This window comes from Drosophila ficusphila, unplaced genomic scaffold (genome assembly GCF_018152265.1).
Source record: "Drosophila ficusphila isolate 14025-0441.05 unplaced genomic scaffold, ASM1815226v1 contig_791, whole genome shotgun sequence".
NCBI lineage: Eukaryota > Metazoa > Arthropoda > Insecta > Diptera > Drosophilidae > Drosophila > Drosophila ficusphila.
The window spans coordinates 16,455,242-16,475,451 of NW_025064737.1; the positions used below are offsets into that span (position 1 = coordinate 16,455,242).

General features: G+C 42.6%; 1 protein-coding gene across 1 annotated transcript; it reads right to left on the reverse strand.

The window, feature by feature from the left end:
• Positions 1–10,011: 10,011 nt before the first annotated feature.
• LOC108091981 lies at positions 10,012–10,992 on the reverse strand. Its single transcript, XM_017191390.2, has 2 exons — positions 10,697–10,992; positions 10,012–10,645 (listed from the first exon to the last, which is right to left on the reverse strand). The coding sequence occupies exons 1-2, from the start codon at positions 10,944–10,946 to the stop codon at positions 10,419–10,421; spliced, it is 477 nt and encodes a 158-aa protein (XP_017046879.1). The 5' UTR covers positions 10,947–10,992; the 3' UTR covers positions 10,012–10,418.
• Between the last annotated feature and the right edge of the window lie 9,218 nt (positions 10,993–20,210).

The window sequence follows — 20,210 nt, forward strand, 5'->3', positions numbered from 1 at the left end:
CGCAAAATGCAAAACGAAAACTCGAGGATATCCAGTTTGATGCAGATGGGCCAAAAATCCCAAAGACAAAGTCGCCTCCTAACTGCGAAACCTGCCAGAGTAACCGAATGAAAATCAGTGCGAATCGTTTTGGAAATTTTAGCAGCCAGTTGGTGTGTTGCCTTCTCGGATTTTCCTACCAACTGCCTGGCATCTGTGCACTGGCTTCGCTTCGTCCCGTGACAGCCGAAACTTGCCATTCTGCCCCCGTACACTTTGCCGCACAGCGCCTCTTGGCTGGATTTATTAGCTAAGCGATGGGATTTGTAACCTGTTTCGAAAAGGGGAGTCTGGAGAAAAAAGGGGTAAGAGTGGGCATTATTATGGGAAATTCCGGAATATATTTCCAATCAATTCAAGTGTAAAATCTAAAGTCATTAGGTGGCCTTAACTTTCGTATTTAACCCACTGCTGTATTCCCTTTGAAGGGAAAGATAACTTATAATTTCCTGATAATAAGGGTTAAGGGTTTTCAAAGTTGAAAGCAATTAGTTGTTTTACTTTTTGATTCAACAAATATAATATTTCTTTTTTATTTTTTATACATAATTGCAGAACTTTTAAATTATCGAGGTAGCAATTAATTTTGAAACTTCTTCCAATCTGTACGTTCTGATAATCAGATCTCAGAACAGATAATTCAGGGATACCCTTAACCAGAGTATTCCGCACTCGACTTGCTTCCTGGTTTCGTTTTTTGATTTTGTTTGCTTTGCTTTGCTGGGGTGTTGGAGTGCGTGCTTTTGGCGTTTATGTCAAATGCAGAATTTCCGTTTCATACTTTCTGCACTTGCTGTTTATTGTTTGCCCTCGGTGTGCAGCGGCGCTTTGTAGCCGAGCGGCTTTATAGCCGTACAGTCATATAGCCCCGTCTGTATTTGTATCTATATCTGACTCTCTGAACCGCTGCGCGTGTGTGTGTGAGTGTGTATCTGTGTGCAATGTGCATATCTGGGCGCATGCATCTGTATGTTGGCTTGTTCGAGTATTTTATAACTTGTTGGCTTAACTTCCACAGAATTTTGTCTGTTTTGTTTGGTTATGTGCAATTTTCCCCTTCCACATTTCCCCCTTTCTATCCCCCTATTTCTATCCTCTTGGAAACCCAACCAAAGTGCCAAAGTGTTTGTGTCTGTGGTTGCGCTTAGTTCGGCAATTGTTTTCCAGAAATTCCTTAAGCTGCAAAATGTTTGTTATCAAACAATTTTTTGTGTGTGTGGCTTTTCCCTCGGCAGCCCTGCCACGCCCTCTTTTCCACTAATTATAACGAAGCCACGCCGGAGCTGCACTTCTAATTAGTTTGATTTTAATAGGCGGAGTTGCTGAGCGGCTGCCTCGAGTTCTCGACAATAATTGAAACCATTGTGTTGTGTTGGCAACCGAGTGGCTGCAGTTCATTTGCATATGAGAAGAGCATATCCTGGCGTTTTAAATTTATGTCTCTTGCAGTTTAAATATGAAATTAAATGTCTTGGAAAAATAATTGAAAATTCCCCGCCCTTCGAAACGGGGAGGAAAGTTATGTGCGATTAGTGCAAATATTGCTGTCTCAGATTTCCACACAATGGAATGACTGTGGGAATTTCGATTATCAAGTTTTGGCCATATCAATATTTGGACAAGCGTTTGCAATTGATAATTGAAAAGTGTGCGGCCAACGGTACGTATGAGTAATGTACAAAGGCAGACCATTGTTTGAGCTGGCTGTGTGTGTGTGTGAGTGTGTAGGTGTACTGGTATTAGTGTCCTGGTGTGAGCGGATTTCCGTAGCCGTATCTGAAATGAAAATCAAATAGCAAGTGGGGAAAATCGTGGCTGGGGGAAACAAGTGCAGCAGCAGAAAAGAAATTAATTTGTGTGCAAATATTTTAGCTAGTTTTTTTTTTCCTTTACCCAAGCTCCTTTCACAGCTCCTACATATATATATGTGTGTGTGTGTGAGAGAGAGTGTTAGTGTGTGTGTGCGGCGTTGGCAATTTCAATTTCTTTGGCAAAGTAATGCTTCAACAATTCGCCACGCCAGAGGGCGCTCACGTGCAATGGCGGTCTGCTGATTAAGGAGAACTGCCAGCTGGCAACTTGTCTTGCAATCGCATTTCGCTGCAACACGGCCACCTCGAGCACAGCGTGTCCTTGCCGGGACTCCTTGGCAAGACATTAAATTGTATTAGCCTAAAACATTTCATTACCTTCGGCCCTCCATTCGTTCGTTGGTTCGTTGGCTCGTCGGTTCGTTCGTCGGATTGAGGCAATCAGCTTGAAAAAGCATTTGAGGATTTAAGAATCAGGATGCAGGTCTCCTCGAGCGCTTTGCGGATGGGAAAACCGGATGAAGTGTAGGAAAAACCCGGTTGCCCTTCGGCGTGCAGCTAATAAAAAGGAAAATATTATGCAACAAGTAAGCAGGAGTATACACACAGCTCTCAATAGCTTCAGGCAGGCAGGCAGACCGAACCGAGTGGCGCTTTATTAGCTGACCCATCTTCAGTTGCCACGCCCCCTTCTACTCGTAGTCCATCCTATCCATCTGCCGCCCACTCATAATCCCGTGTAAAATTGTTTTCAAGCAGCTGCAGAGTGCATTTCATGTTGTACTTGTGCTGCTCTAGGGCAGGCCCACTGCAGATCCTTCTCGTCCTGCTCGCCTCATTTGTTGGCCGAGGCTCCAAACATACAGAAAAGAAGCACTGAACACAAAACATGAATGCAGGATGTGTGCGGCAGTGCACAGAAATAATTTCAATCATGGCACAGTAATTCCCCAGCACACTTACCTACTTACTTACTGCTTACTGCTTAAGGATCCCCATCCTTGGCTGCGGTTGGTTGGGGAACCCTTGAAGGTTCCACCGAAGGAAGCCACTTGCCCTGCGCCCCATTTAATTGCCAGAGTGCAGGTGCTCGAGCGGATTTGCAGCGGAGTAGAAAAATATTTGGGAGTGCCCTCGTTTAAGTAGCCATGCAGGAGCTTCGCCTGGCAAGAATAATAAATTCAAGGGCAGAAACTTGAAGGGTTACGAACAATATTATATATTAGCTAATAAGAGGAGGTTCATAGATAATTTAGAGAAGTAAAAAGTACTGGAAGGAAAATATTTATTCTGATAGTTAAATCAATCAAATCACTCCTCATACCCCATATTTATTTAAGCAAACCAATAGCTAAACAATAGTTTAACAGCAAAGGAAACCCCATCAAAAAAGTCTTCTATATTGAGTGCCCAACAAACAAATTTCCACTAAATAAATTTTAATTTGCTTTAAGGAGGCAAAGCGGCGCTCATGCATGCTCAAATTCACACAGAGCCACATAAAAGGACGAAGGAATATTGGCGAAGGGGAGGCGGGCAAACAGGATGTGCCAACACTCGCTATTTATGAGTTAATCAACCATGAACTTTAAAGCCCCGCTCTGAAATGCAAAAAGGACACCAAAGCCACGAACACTAACCGCACTCCAGACCCAATAATGAATTTGCATTTTCTACAGCTTCCAGAGGCATTTTCCGGCTTGTTATGCTTTTCGGTACATAGAACGTATTTTCCGCACACGACCACCGACAGTCGACCGAAAAACAAAAGCAAAAAACAAATAAAAACCAATTAAAATTTAATGATTATGCAGTTTGCATAGAAGCAGAATCTCCACTTTCCACTTTCCACGCTTCAACGGCGCTGGGAAAAAGCCGAGTTTTTAGCAAGGTTTTTGTTTTGATTGTAATGAATTCTCGTACTCCATGAAAAGTGTCCGCAGTGAATATTCAATTGTGCGCTTAATTCCGCTCGAAATGAGTTATTTATGCGGCCAGATCTTGTTCAATCCGGACTGGGGTCCTTGGACAGGAGTAAATACCTTGGCTTAAACGACGGAGGGGGGGGGAAAGGAAACAAGTCGGAGACAAACAGGAAATCAAACGCAAACCGCAGCTGAAAGGCAATACCGATCCGCGGAAATACCCGAGATAAAGACGGACAAAATAAGAATGAAACCAAGATTGAGGTTGGCAAAAAAAAAAAAGAAATGGGGCGCAGTAACTGATGGGTGGTTACTGGTTACTGGCTACTGGTGGGTGGTTACTGGTAACCGGTGGGTGGATGGATGACAGGCAGATTACGTTTCCGTTGGCGCTGACAACCGATGCCGAAACCGGAAGCCAATGAGCGGCGTATAAATGTATTTACAATGCCAAAGTGAAAATAAAGTCCTGCCATCTCTGACTTGTAAAGTATGCTACTTACGCAAACACTTCGTCACACACTTGGACGGGAAAATTGCAAATTAGCAATTGCCCATGTGAAAGTGAAATGAACGGAAACGTGGCCCAAATAGACCGAAAAAGGGACACCGCCTGGCTAAGTAAACATCGCACTGAACTCAACTTAGAGTGAAAAAAGTGAGGAAAAAAAGAAGTGAAAAAGGATGAAGGTCGAGTATAAATGCGGCCATCAATTAGGAGGCGGGGCAGATCGATGCCCGGCTGGATGGGCTATTTATACACATCAAAGTGCCGCACTTTCGCCTCGTAGTGCTTCACTTAACTCGATAGAGTGGTCCTTCTCGGTCGGATTTTCGGGAGAGAACTACTGAAGGGTATCTGCCGTTCGCCGAGAAGACGACGGTTGCCTGACTTACGGCCAATTTAAAGTGCTGGCTCAGAGTGGCCAGGCCACAGTTCAGGTCCTGCCACATGTGTGACCGGAAGCAGCGGCCAACAAGCGGAGCTTAGGTCTCTGCAACTCGAGTTCATATTGACAGCACACCCTTAAACATTAACCCTGACTCACAGTTAGAATAGGGTGGGTCAACTTGTTTTGAATGCAATTTCTTTTTGATAAAATCATACTTAAAAGAAATTTAAATCATCATTTATATTTAAACTATTTCCGGTTAATAAAAAAAAAACTTGAATTAATTTTTTTTCAGTTTTCATAGTTAATGATGATTTTTAGTATAACCATTTGTAAAAGGTAACTAATATAATTGAAAAAGTAAGAAATATTCAAATGCTTGCAAACTTAAATCAAAGGTAGAAATCCTAATTATTCCAAATTATTTATAAAATCCTTTTTAAAATCCCAGCTACTTGCCAATTTGAATCACCCTGATCCACACACACCCACGCATAGTTGTGTGTGCATGTCAATGCGGTCGAGGGTAGGAAATGAGTTTCAAAGTGCTTAAAAGTGGCTGCTGGTGTTTGGCTTTCAGTCCGATGGCCTGGAGTGTCGGCGTTGCGCTACATTAGATTAAACAGCTTAAGAAGTCAGCCAGTAATGCCGGGACACGCGCACATACGCACCCATACGACCACCACGTTTGGCTTGAATCCATGGCTAAGCTGTCAACGTGGCGTATGAGCAATGTCGCCTTTCGCCTCGCCTTTCGTTTCAACTCAACTCGCCGCCTCGCCTTTCACTTTTCGCCTTGACTCGGCGGATGGAGATGGTGATGCGGTCTTCTTGTGCGATGTGGCAGAAAAATTAGTGACCCTGAATTAAATTGCCATTATTTTCAACTCACTCGAAAAGATGCGCAAAATACACACACTCGCGTGGATTCGAGATTCGAGAGTATTTGAGCGGCTGCTGAAAAGCGGATTTAATATGAAAATTCCGCATTACGAGTTGTTTGTCGTTTCACTTTGTGTACTGTGTACTGCAAATACATATGCACAAGCAATTGCCTATCTGTGTGAGTGCCATGTGTGTGTGTATGTGCGGGTTTTGCGATTGAAATTCAATTACTTGTGTCCCTTTTTGCTGCCGCCCCAAAAGTGAACGCCTGAAAAAAAGCAAAAATAAAGAGCGAATCGGGGCTGCGAAACTTTTTCGCCCACAGAAAAAAACTCGTCATATTCAGGCAGCAAGCAATTGTGTGCGTGTGTGTGTGTGAGCCTTATATCTGGTGAATGTCATCTGGATATAGCTACAACTACGGCAGCATAACTTTGAACAACTGTCAGCCGAAAAGATGCGGATGAGAGGGGAGGGGAATGTGGAGTGAGTAGTACGTACATGCCCTTTGAGGTTGGTTAACTGTCTGCTGCGTGGTCCGAGTTTTTATCGCAGCACTGTGTCAGTCTGCTCGGCTGCTCGAGGATTTGAGTTCGTGTAGCTTTTGGCAAAGCAGGCCCGAAAATACAAAACACTATCAGCAGGCCAACACGAGCGAGGTGGCCCAAAGAAATCGAGAGACATTCCCGACATGACACACAAAGTTATGGCCTCTCGTCTGGCAATCGCATAAATCAAACCTTTTGTCTTGCAGGTGGCAAGAGGCCTTTGCCATTTTCGTTAGCTGCACCAAATGAGTTTATTATGCCACACCGAAGACCATTTAATTTACATTTTGTGGGCTGATTTAAATATTTTCTAGATTTGTGGCATATAAATTTGCTGCTTAAGCAAGTCAATGATGGAAGAGCTCCCTGGTAATTAAAGAAATTCAATTAGCAGAGAGCTCTCTGTATTGTGATTTATGATATAGTACATATGATGGATGCCACTTTGAGCGGCAATCATCGAGCATCTTTTGATTATCCGCATTTTCACTCGGCGCAAGCAAATAAAATTAATGAGCCGCAAATGCAAATCGAGGAAATAAATCCACCAAATCATATTTAAAACACGTGGCTTCATCCTTCGCGCTCACCATTGTTTTTTTTTTCGGTTTTATATTATTTTTTATGGCAGTTGTTGTACCTTTCACGTCAATTGGAATGCCATACATTTCAATGATTACGATGCGCAAATATTCAATCAACTGCCCCTCCCCTTTTTTTGGTCTATTTCCCCCTCTTTCCCCCCTTTTCGATATCCGCTCACGAATACAACCCCTATATCTTCTGTTTGTTACGGTTTTGTTTGTGGGTTTTCGCGCGGCTGATTGCTCCATGTGCGAACAATTTCAGCATTTTTCCACGTTTATTATTTTAAATAATCGATTTTCGGCCAAACATATAAAGGCGTTTATGTACGTGAGGGCCGCGGGGATGTGTATATTTTATGGCCGCAAGCTAAGGACACTCATTATTCGTTTTCGGCCTGCAATAATGCGGTGAATAAGAAACAACAGCTGAAAATCTGAAAATCCATTCCGATTGCCACATGCTCTTCCGATTTAAACTCCCAAAAATATATTATCGTATACTCGAGGTTCGGAGTATCTTTCATAATAGTTTCCAATTAGTGAGAGGATGCAGTGAACCCGCTTTGTAGGGCGTTCGCAAATCTAGAGCAATTTGTTTGTGGCCACTAAATTGGCCGGAGCCCCGCCCCTTTTCCCCATCCCCCTCCACTTGTGTGTGTGTGTGTGTGTGAGGCGTCACAGCTGCGGTTCATAAATAAAAATAAATACATCGCTTGATTTATATGGCCCTAATGAGCTCAGCGCCCAGTTCAAGCGACTTTGGGCCGAACAAAGACCGAAAAGCGGAAAAGGGCGAGCCACCAAAATAAATAAATAAAATCCGCAAGCACATCATGTAAATGCTGTGCAAATAAAAAGATACATTCGGTGGGCCAACAAAGTGGGTGGCGGTGGGTGGAAAGCGGGGGGGTGGGGGTGTTTAGGTGGGTATAAAAGATGGCTATGCAGTTGGGAAAGTCGCAGTGTTGCCTACTTTTCGGCTGCTTAGCCGCCAGGCAGCGGCCATTTATTCGTTACGTGCGACACACACACACTTATGCAAACCCCCCTGAAACACACATACACACACACATGCATCCCCAATTTGGTTTATCGTGCTCTACGTTTGATTTGCTTTCAGTGCGTGGCCATCATCATCAGCATTAGGCATGATTGTTGTTGTTATTAGACAAATATATATCTATCCAAAGCATGGCTATGGAATGGCTGGAAGGCGTGCAACTGTTTCCGGAATAATGACGCTAATTTCGTTCGGTCCGGTGGCTCCGGTTACCGTTTGTCCTGCTCTCCTTCGTCGGCCATAACTTATGGGTCGCATTTTTCAGGAACTCGCCATTCCGTCCTAATGTCAGGTGATTTGACAATGGCATTTATTAATTAAAACATGTGTCGCACGCACGAGCGCCCACAGACAGCGGATCAGGCCAGACGCTATTGATTCGATTCGTCCTTTCCCAACTGGGAAAACTCTGGCTGGGCTGGCTGGAAAAGGTTAACAGGAGGCTTTGGATGGGCGCCAAAAGACCGGAATAGAAGCGAACGGGTCACTGGAAATCTGATTTCTTTGCGAGGTGGGGATCAAGTCGATTGGGTGATTTTTAAAGATTATTTTTAATATTACTCAATGAGTAACTTTGGTAACTTTGATCCGATTTCCAAGGTGCATACCTTTAAACGATTGGGATAGAGTCCCTAAACCTTGTTCGTTTTTTAAATCGACGAAGGTAGATTTTTGCAACCCTTTTCATTTCAGATTTAAAAATTTTTCAAAACATGCACAACGGAGACCCAAAACTACATTTATCCAGCTGATTACTTTGTCAATTTTTAACCAATTTCAAAATGTAATACAAATTTTAAGCCATGTTTAAATTTTAAATTTTGTTGAAGGTTGATTTTTGTACTACTCATTTCAAATGTAAATTTACAGAGAAAAAGGCGCCAGATTAAATTTGTTCAATACATTTATTTGTTACATGTATACAATTGTATCCCTTTTGATTATGATTGTGCGAGATAAAAAGTGGCCAGTTAAATTTTTGTGTCCTTCGTAAAGTACAAAATAATAGCGATTAATGCCTCCATTGAGTCCGTATTAAAAATACCATAATGGCATTGTTTTTTAACTTTAAAACAATTAAAAAAACGAAAAAAATATCGATTCTGAGCCGATTAAACACTTTTTATCGCTGTTTGCAAGACTTTAAATGCTTTGTAATCGCAAATTAGCAACAAATAATTCGCGGGCAATCATGTCGGAGGGATGGATGGCAACCCTGGTGGGAAGGCACAGTGGGGAAAGGACAGTAGAGGCCAGAGGCATTGGGACAGAGCAGAGCAAATGAAGTCACGTACGTGCGATTTTTCTTCTGCTTTGGGGCACATATTAAAATACGTGCGTCTCGCTTTTACTATAACTTTTACACACACACACCACATATATATATATTCACTCACACAGAGAGGGAAACGCACACCAATGGCCAGAGCCACGGACACACATGCACATTAATGGCGGCATGATGAGGCAGCTAAGTTTGCGTGTTTGTTGCTGCCGTTTTCCTCACTCACAAAAGGGCTACAAATGGCTTAGGCTTTTCCGCTGTCTCTGTGTTAGTGTGTTTCTCTGTGTGTTTGTGTTATTGTGTGCTCTGGTTTCTCGTTTTGGGCTCTTATTTTTTGGTTTTATGTGCTGGCGTGCGTGTATATATATATATTTGTTTCAATTTCAATGACTGCAAACAACATTTGCACTTAGTAAATAAAATATAACAAACGCAGTGGGTCGGGATCCGCTGTCGGCACTCGGTTTTCGGTTCGTTTAAAGTTGGCCACACTCCGCTTAATGTTTTTCAGTTCTGTTCGGCCCCCTTTGCCTTTTGGCCGGCATCCAGAATACATGAGTATAGCATCCAGTGTTCAGCGTCCAGAAGCAAATCCAGAGCTGCTGCTCATTTGCATTTTGGCTGCTGCAGCTGGCCAACATGAAAGTGGGAAATGGGCCAATGAACTTGCAGACAAAGGCCTGTGTTCCATACTGGAACTTTGACTCGAAAAGGGAACACTCGCTCTAGTTTGCCCATCGCCATTCGTGTATATATTTACACCCGATGAAATGAAAAACCTATATTGCCGGCGAATAAAAGATGCAAAGCTAGGGACAATAACACCCCAAGTTTATTACTATTTTAAGATCATGGCTGGAAATAATCATATTTTATGTGGCATTTCAGAGTCGTAAATGTGAAAAAGGGACGCTTGGTTGAGCCATAACAATTTAAATTAAATTATTAAGGCAGGACTCTTTAAATTTACTAAGCAAATTTAAAAAAAAAATTATATTTATTTTTTGTATTTAATTTTTCATTTCTTTAAGGCAGCTACACATAAATTTACTTGACTTTCATTTTAAGCCTGATATTATACTTCGTTCAGTTTTCCTTTCCTTTAAAAAAAACTGATGTTTTCCTTCTGAATATCTGTCAACACTGGTACTTTCTGGTAAGAACAAACAGAAACAATATCCCATTCCCTCGTCTCTCCTCCAAAGACCAAAGTCATGTGCTCCGCTTCGCTTGGGGACAGTGGGATACCCATTGTTGACTTGATTTGTATGCGCCTTGGCTTAGTGCAATGGCCACTTTGTTTTTTGGTCTCGAGCCCGGCCACTCGAGATTCCCCCATGCCGGCAGCTTTATTGAATTTCCTGTGATATGCAAAGCGACGAATCTCAAGATAGCAGATATGTCCTCGACAGGACGGCCAGAATGCCGAGGACATCGCACCATCTTCTGGGCGATGTCCTGGCCATTCTGTTCCTATCCTCGTTGCAGGGACACGAGTGTTCGCACAATCCGCAGGTTTGCTCCCAGTCCGATTGGTTCTGGTAGTAGTAACCGGCCAATTGCTGACACCCCATCTGCGGAGACCACAGGCAGCACCAGTCCATAATCGGTCCTATTAAACAGATATTTTACCATACAATACGATATCTATTAATCATTTTACCTATCACGGCGTATTTCTCGGGTACACAGTCCCCCAAAGTAGAGTAATCCGATTGTGCTTCCGTTGTAAACTTGATTTTTTGCCTGTCCGTTTTGTTTGTGCAGAAGATGCCGGATTTTGATATTAAACACCTTGCCTGGAGTTGCTTGCAGTTCGAGCACTTCGGATCTGATTCGTTTAATTCAAATGTTCTCAATAAGCCTATACAGCACAAAACTAACAACGTGATCACACCTTTTCTGGTGAGCATCTCCAATTTGTGTATAATGTGTGTATTAACGTGTGTTGTTGAAAGCTAATTCAGAGTTGTTTTTAAACGAAGTCTTTACAGAACCATTGAACCATATTTTTCATTGATTCCCCTAAATCACACCCTTAAGATATCATATGCAGAATGGATGTAATTAAATCCAAGATCTCGATAAAACTGTAAGTGCTAGGCAATTCCCATTCGATTTAAAAAAAACAATTTCACCTCGGGAAGTCAAACAGTTTTTTCCGGTTTCCTCATTCGTTTGTGTGAAAATATATCAGCCGCAATTTATCTGCCCCGCCACCTTTCCTACGTGCGTGTTCATGTGTGCAGGAGTTCGAGGAGTTGGAGGATTCGGGAGGATACGGGAGGATTTGGAAGGTGCGAGGCAGACCCTCCAGAGCCTGATGAGGGTTAATTTGCCAACGGCTCAACAATTCATCAGCCAGTCCAATTAACTAAGCGCGACCCATTTCCCCAGCGAGGCGGCGCGACTTGTCGGGTGTTATAAATTTAAATTTAAAGGCCAAACAAGGCGCGCGGTGCCAAGTGCTTTATCGCTCTCCTAGCAGATTCGCTGAAATTAAGAAAAACTGCCTGCCTTCCTGTCTGCATAGCCAGTTCCAAAATCCAAAGTCGAGCACCCCGCACCGAGTCAGCGAGCAGCTGAGCAGCTCTTGGCCAAGTGCAGGATGTCCGAGCAGGTGAGCTCGGCTGGCCAACTACTTGTATTTCGCTGCCCGACTTCGTTGACAGCGTTCGCACTTTATCCTTGTCAGCTGTTATCGTTCGTTTGTTGCTCCGCCGGCGAACGAGGCGTTCGGTTTGAGAAATTGCCGCACAAAAGTCAACGTGTAACGAGAAAATAATAAATGCCATTAATACAGCAGGCGGCACTGAGGGACAGACAGGACCAACAGGACAAACGGGACAGACGGGACAGACAGGACAGCTGGGAGGCCAGAAAGGGAAAGCGGGCCAGATGAAAACGAATGGAGTATGAAATTGAAAAGCCAAGAGCATAGTTTAAAGATCCTGCGATGAAAGATAGCCGAAGGTTGAAGTACCCTTGGTTGTGTGGCATACAACCCCAAATTTGGAATCGATTTTATGAGCTTAAGATTTGTTATAAATCAACGAGAAAATATTTTTCCACCGACTTGATTTCTTCCAGATGGGGTTTTTTAAGTACTATCGAATTTCAACTTAAGGGTGAGCCTGCTTAAAAGAAATAAAAAAATTGATTTTTGATTATAAATAAATATGAACTAAATTTCTTTAAAACCGGACCACGATATCGTATATTTCTCATGGGAACAATCGGTGAAAATATGGAAAAACAATTAAGAAAACTATCATTACTTGAAGTCGTTTCGCCTTTATGCATTTTGCTTCTCATGATTACAGCTTGTTTACCTTTTTGATATTGATATTTTTGATATTAATACCTTTTACGCAACCTCATTATTCATGACATGATACCAATACGTGTTTATAAATCAATGGCCATTTCCACAAATAAATTAAAGTTATTTTCCAGTCTTCAAACATCAAAGCACTAAAGAGTAACAAACAGAGCGTTATCAGAATATTCAATAAACCGATTGCTTTCATATATACGTAACTTTTTCCGCTGCTTCATAAGCAGTTTAAAACACAGCTGAATGATTTCCATTTGATATGCTCGGAATTATGCTGTGATCAATTATTGGGGGCTTACTTCTGTGGAATCCTGTTTAAGACCAGGTGGCGATTGTCACGCAATGGCAGTGGCAATGGCCTAAAGGCTGCGAGGTTCTTTACTTTTATTGACAAACTCGACGAGAATTTGTGCGAAATGTGCGTGCGCGACTTGGCCAGGATATCCCTTATCCTTTGAGTGTTCTTCACCGCTTTCGTTTTTATTTTTTTGGAGGACAAACACACAAAAAAAAGGGGAAGCTGCATGTGTGTTAGTGCGGTTTTTTGGTTGGGCGTGGCCCAGGACACGGCATTTTTTGCCGTAGTTGTTGCCTGTGTCTTTTGTTTCCACCTCGTGCCACTTGACATTGCTTGCGGTTTGTTAGCGGTCCGGGCGAATTCCAGTGTGCAACAATCTCGTACGGGAAATTTTGTTATTCAAAACACGACGGATTACCGTTCATTCCGCTTACTCTCACACACACATAGGCGATTCGGAAGGACTGAGTAGGGAATGCACTGGGAAAAATGGATATACGTAGTAATTTACTAATCATTTTTATTGATTTCTTTTCTAAACTTAACTTTACATAAAATATAGATTAAAAATATTAAAAATAATTGTTAGGCTTAAATAGTACAATTTCTAATATACATTATTTAAATATATATACATATTTATTTATTTTGCTATTTCTTTAAAACACATAAATAAAATGAAAAGCCATTCTTTTTTGTAAGGAGCTTTGGGAAGACCTTTAATGATGTTTATTATTTTTTTCAGTGTATACACACGCATGCCTATGTGAAGACCGCAGGCGGCACCTTGCCCTGCTACTCGTGTTGCTGGCGTTGTCACACGGCGCACATTTGTTAGACACTAAGCCCGTGTATGCCTCTCCGGTCGGGATAAGAATGTTTATTATGTTTATCGCACACACAAGCACACACTCTAGCATGCAGTAACACACACATACACACACTTCTACACACAGTGGAGACAACTACAAGCCAAACCGCAAAGCAACCGCACGTACGGAACTTAAAGGCCTGACGGCAAATGACAGACAACAAAACGGCAAAATGAAGCCGCCGCCGTTTCCGTTTCCGCTCGCAGCGGCCATTGTCTTGGTTAACTAACTTCAAAATGGCGACACGCCGCTCCGCGCAATTATGACCACGCCTACGACTTTTGGCATTTTCCAATGCCTTTTCTTTTTTCTTTTTTTAGATTGCTGCCAGTTTTTATTTCGCTTTATTAAATGCTTCAGGTAGCTACTTAAACACGTTTTCGATTAGAGCAGCTGCTGTCATTACTCAAAGTCGCAGGGCGAAAGGAAAAAAGGACGAGGATAACAGCAGAAACAGGACCCAGTCTCGTCTGTCTTTTGCTTGTGCGAAGAGGTGGAGCTTTTCCTTTCTGTTTTTTTTTTTTGTTCGTTTAGTATCCCCTACCTGCGATTTTCCTTATTTTCCGCCGCTTTCTTTTTTGTATTGTGTACATCTTCAATATTTTATAATAAAGTGAAATTCCAGGAAGAGGAATACAAAAATGTGCAGCTAAAGTTGCGATTGGAGGGGGAGTGGAGGTGGAAAGTCGGGGGATTTCTGCTCACTGGAGTGTGCTGATAAGGCTGGGGATCAGCTTAAAAGAAAGGGAAATTCGCAGTATTAAAATCCGAGGAGGGCGAGGAACAAAGAATATTATTTCTGTAATCAGTAAACTACTTTATATATTTTTTTTGTGATAAGCCAGACTTAAATTTAACTAGTTGCAGTGGTGCAGCGAAGTTGTTAACTGGGCTAATATCTGCCAGCCATAACTTTATCTTTTGGACAAAGAGCGGAAGTTGCGAAACTTGAATCAGCGGAAGTTTAAATGGGAAATAAAAAGATTACAAGGGTTTACGCGGACCAAAAAACAAATGTTACTCCAATGAAAATAATGTTATATGTTTTATAAACTTATTCAACTTATATAGTATATAAGTAAACTTTTTAAATTGATTATTTTGTGATCTATGCATCCAACTTTTCCCATTAGTTTATGGAAAGGAAAAACGAACCACCCTACTGGACACTCCCCCATTTTACAGTGTTTAATCATGACGGGAGCTTGGCAACCATGTCGAAAAGTCGAGAGAATCCATCATGAAATCATGGTACGTAGGATACCTCGAAAACAGCCACAACCTGTCATAATTTTATGTCTTAAGCCGATGGACGGTGGCGGAGTGGAGCAACCTGAAGTGGGGCTTCTTTAAAAATAAATCTGACGGTACTTTAATGTTGTATCCTGTTATCGCTGGCGACGTGCAGCTGTCGCTATTAGCGAGCGACTGCCGTGGCCTCCATCCTGTTTCGTCCTGCCAAACGGCTGCCCCCTCCTTATTTTCAGATGCGGCGTGTTGACAGGATATTTACAGGATTTCTATCAATATGCCGGCATTAGCACGTACGCCTGCAATGAACGTGAACGTGAGTAATGCCAGCCGAAAGCAGAAATACGCCAAATTCAACAAAAAGGCCCGAAAGAAAGACAATGGGAAGCTGTCGAACTTGCCGGAAGTTGCCATGATTAACTTGGCTTCTAATTTAATCATAATTCAACAAACCAGCTGATACTATTTATATTCGCAGCAAACTTTCGATTATTTTTGATCTAAACTTAGTTAGGCATTCATTCATGTACTGTAGTATTTACCATTAAATCTGTTGTGAATCACTAACAAAATAAGTGTAACCTCTTTTCTTTTTCACCTTTACGTTCTTAAACAATTCTTTTGAATTCATTTGCTCTGATTGCTTTTATTTCTCGCCGCTTTCTGTTGCAAATTGAAAGATCAACAAGACTCAGGCGCCGACCGTTAAACTTATTCCTGTTAAATTATTTACATTTCATTTGTACCTGCAAGTCCGTTGCCTCAATGGGTTAAGACGAGGGCCCAGTCAATTGTTGCCGGTCAAACAAAAACTGGCACAACAACAAATATAAACAACAACATCTACAGCAATAACAAAAACAACAACAACAACAACGGGGGAAAGGAGCACAAGTATTTGTGCTATTTAAAATTTGCTTTACCAAACGTCAAGTGGCTTGGCAACGGCAGTCAGGCCAAAGTGCCACTCGTTCCAACTTAACCTCTGGCCCTGGCCACGCCCCTTCCTGCCCCCCACACGCCCCTTTCAACCCGGCTTGTATGTGTGTGTGTGCGTGCGAAAGAGAGGGCCGAACAAGAGGGGCTCAACTGAGGCCTATTGGCCATAAATTATTAATGATTACTAGCCCGAAATTACAGTTAACTCACTTATTTGCTCATTCGCAAATGAAGGCCAATTGCAGTTGGGTGGCATTCAAGAGGGGGGAAAGGGGGTTTGAAGTCCAATTTATTTTTACCACAGGACGGCCCAGAAGATAGGGTGAAGTCTCCGGCTAATTGTGCGTCCGATTATGTTTAAATATTTATTTTGATTGTTGAAATTTTCGTCGGGCATCAATCCGAAAAGTTCTCTCATTTGTGCGCCCGGCAATCATTTCATATTCATAACAACTTTTTGTTATTTATATTTTATATAATTTTGTGCCTGCTGCGCATAAGCAAAACGTATCCCATCGCATGCGAAATTACGTCTACGTATTTGCCAGAAGCCCAAACGCCGGAGTGCTTTTGTTTTTTTTTTGTGCGGACTTCCGCTTAAAATGGCATGCGCCCCAAATTGATTTTCATTTTCATTAGGCATCATGGCCAACAGCCTAATCAAAATTCAATTTTTTTGTATACACTCGCTGATTGAGTTTGATTGTTGTCCTCGCTAATTCGCTGACTTTATTATGCTGTCTTTGGATTCGCAATAGGTTCTAGCAATGGAGCCAAGATTCCGAGTTGTTTGCTTTATTGCTTTGTTTATTGCTACGCGAACGAATCTTCGGGCGGGTAATCAAATTATTCGCCTGATATTCCTGAAAGGTAAGCAGGTGAGTATTTACTCACACAAAAACAAATACTAAAAACCTTTTTTTCCCATCTGTGGAAAATAAAAGATATATAAACAGAGTTCATGCTTTTTCTATTTTACTAATTTAAATGTGAGTTGAGTGCTGAATATTCTACTTCTTTTTATTTGTATTATTTTTTATTTCCTTTTTCCTCTTTAAATTATTAGTGGAATATTCAAAATTGTATCATACGAATTCCTCCTTTTATTTAAACTGAAATTTAATCTTCTTTTGGATTCATTTTTATATGCAGCTTGATATGCTCAGCCTTTTCCATTTGGCCACCTTGATATCCACATCACCCGAGGCTTAAATCAATTAAATTCGCCCATAACCCATATACGGATTGTCCTGGATTCCCAACTGCTTCGCACTGGTTTCCAATGCTCGAGTGGTGGAGCGGTGGAGTGGTGGTATCCTTTCAGAGGCGCAAACAAAGCGAAAAAGGGGGAAAATCCACACTGGCAGCGGAGAATGAAAGGGGATCGTGCAAAGTGGCGAGGAATGGAGGTGCGGATTGAAAGAGTGTTGACGGCAAACTATTGAAGAACTATTGAAAAGTATTCAGGCGCAGGAAAGTCTCAGCTGGGCGGTCGACTAAATGGGCGGCACGAGTGGCTGGTGGGCGTGGCTGTGTAGGCTACACACAAAAATAGAGGCGCACACGGAGAATGTGGACAAAAACAAAAATTCCTTCTAAAGCACTCAGGAGTCCAAAAAGCGTGGATACACACACAAACATACGTGAAGTGAAAAATACACAGACACACACAGATGGACAGATGAGGAGCCTCAGTTAGTTGCACTGAAAAGAGGATAAACTGCATTTTTATCTTTAAACACACTTCAAGTGCCGTAGGCGTCGAAAGGGAGTGGCAGCCTAACAGGCACGAAGCACAAACACAAGTGCATGCGCACCTGCCATGCTTGCCATGTATGTGTGTGTGTGTGTGTGTGGTAGGTGTGCTTTTGTCACAGCTCGTCCTTGTTATTATTATGATTATTATTCAAGTCATCAACGACGGCCATAAAGCAAGTTTTTCAAGGAGCCGCGCCATCAGTGCCGTGCAGTCGCTGCACTTGAAACGAATTCCCAGCGAACGGTGATGAAGGATCGTTGAGGATGCGCCCCAGTCAGCCATTAAATCTATCTGCTCGGATTCGCCGGCTCCGATTTGGGCATTAATCATTTGGGGAATTTAGCGAAACGCTCGATCGAAATGGGCAAACTATTTATGAAATTTGGCCGGCTTAAGCGCGCTTTTCGATAAACGCTTGCCAGCCGGTTGCCATTCGCCATTTACCATTTACCATTTGCCAGCCACGCCAATGAAGACATTACGCGATAAGCCCCAAGGTAACGACATTGCAGTGGTCTTCCCTCGCTTACCCCTTTTACTTTTTTTTTTTTTTTTTTTTTTTTGGCAATTTATTGCCAACCTTCAAAAGGCGAACTATGCCAATTTCTGGCAGCGAGTTGGCAACGGAAAGGGAGTGCAAGCTAAAGCTAAAAGTGGTTTGCATAACGGCAGAAATTAATTTTTTAACACGCACACTGCTGGAATAAGATAAAAAGAAAGCAGTGAAAAAAATAATTAGGGAAAACTTTGTAACATTAATTATTATACCGGTAATAAAGAGCGAACCACAAAAGATTTGAGTTTTTCATTAAAAGATTGTAAGGAAAGGTTTTTTTTGTTTAATGGAATAAATTTGAAAAAAATAGTTAAAATTATGAATTGAAGAAAAAGCTTGAATTATGAATTAAAATAAACATTGGTGGGTTTGGTTAACCAATAAATATATATTTTTTAAATTTAATAAAATAAGTTACAAAGTGTTTCAAATACTTTTTAACCTGTAATGAAGGGTTAGCGTAATTTTCTCACTGCTTTTAAAGTGTATGAAGAGCTAAAGCGGAGGAGAAACCCAGTGCGCGTTGACACTGATTTTGACGCATTGCTCCCAAAGGATGTGACCCAAAAAGTCAGTGCGGCAAATGAGCAAACGTAGGCGGCGGCGGCAGAAGCCGAAAGGGGCGTGGCGGCTACAGAAACCGGTTAAGTGTTCGCCAGTCTGGAGTGCTGGAAATCTGAGCACGGAATATGAGCGATGTCGGATGAGGCAGAGTGCGGACTGATGTGCAAACTGCTGGCAAGGTGGCAAGGTGGCAAGCTGGCAACTGGTTAGGTGGGAAATGGTGAACGGTGAATGGGAAATGGAAAGTAGGTGCTCGCCTAGTCGTTAGCCGTGGTTTTTAATTTGCGACCGACTTCGGGGAGGTGAGAGGCCCGAGTCGAGGAGGAAACTTCTGTCGGAACCTGACAAAGTGAAAGGCAGACGGCAGCCCTGTGCAGTGGCAATCAGACAGAAGGACAGAGCGACAGAAGGGAGCCCGGCATTTTAATATGCAGATTGCAGAGCGCACGAAATGAAAGTTGAAATATGTCGGGGGCGCCAGGGCGAAAATCTCTTTGAGCCGCCTCGCCAAATCCCAGAACCGCCAATTGATGCGATGGCGAACTGGTTCAATGCCAAATGCCGTGAAGATGGAAGGATGGAAGATGGAAGGAATGGCATGTACAGAAGGCGAAACACAAGCCCGGCCAAGAAGATTCGCTGCGAGCGTCGCACAAGTGTTACACGGGCAAAATGCAAAAGAAAACTGCTGGCAAGCAAAGCAAAAAGAAAATAAAGGAAAATGTTAAAGAGTAGGAGGGGAAAATGCGAAAACGCTGAAAACCATGTCAGTTTCATGCTCGCGGCCGCACTTAACATTATTTCTGCTGCACCAGCTACAAGAATCCACTTCTTTTGTGGAGAAACAACAGAGGCAACAACAACAACAACAGCAGCAACAACAGCAGCAACAACAGCAACAACAAAAACAACAAGGGCAAGTTGCTGGTAAAGCAGCAGTGAAAACAGCTAGCTGCTGCTGCTAGCTGCTTGTTCATATAACGCATACGCTGTGTGGTACGTGCGCCAGCAGGTCAAACTTAAATATTTAATGAAGCGCTTAATGTGCGACTTCCCGTCCTCTTCGTCCGCAACTTTAACCCTTAAGCAGCCCTAATTGCCGAGACCCACTGCTGGCTGCCTAAGCGCCACACCTTCACCCACTCCCCTCCACCTCCTGTTACCACTTTCTGGTCAACCTGGACAAAAAAGCCTGCGAATATTTTCAACAAATTTTTGCCTAATGCAAAAAATATTTAATTGTGCTGCTGCTGCTTCGGTCTCTAAAAAGGCGGGACAGGTGGGGCTGCTCAGTGCCATAAATTTCGGGCGAGGGGAGCAGAAAAAAGTGGTAGGAAGTTGGGAGGAGCACTGCTGGGCAAGCAGCCCCGAAAATATTTGCGGCGGTCCTCTAAGCCCTGGCATGCGGTTGGCCAGGCATGTGCAGCATTTCAAGCAGCGCACTTCACACAGAGCCAAAACAATAATACACACACACACATACAACACAGCCATACACACACACACTCTTGCAAACAAAGGATGTGAAGGCAACCAAAGCCATACAATTTTTCGGACGCCCACTGAAGGTAACTAGATGCAGGTGCTGGCTTAGTGATGTC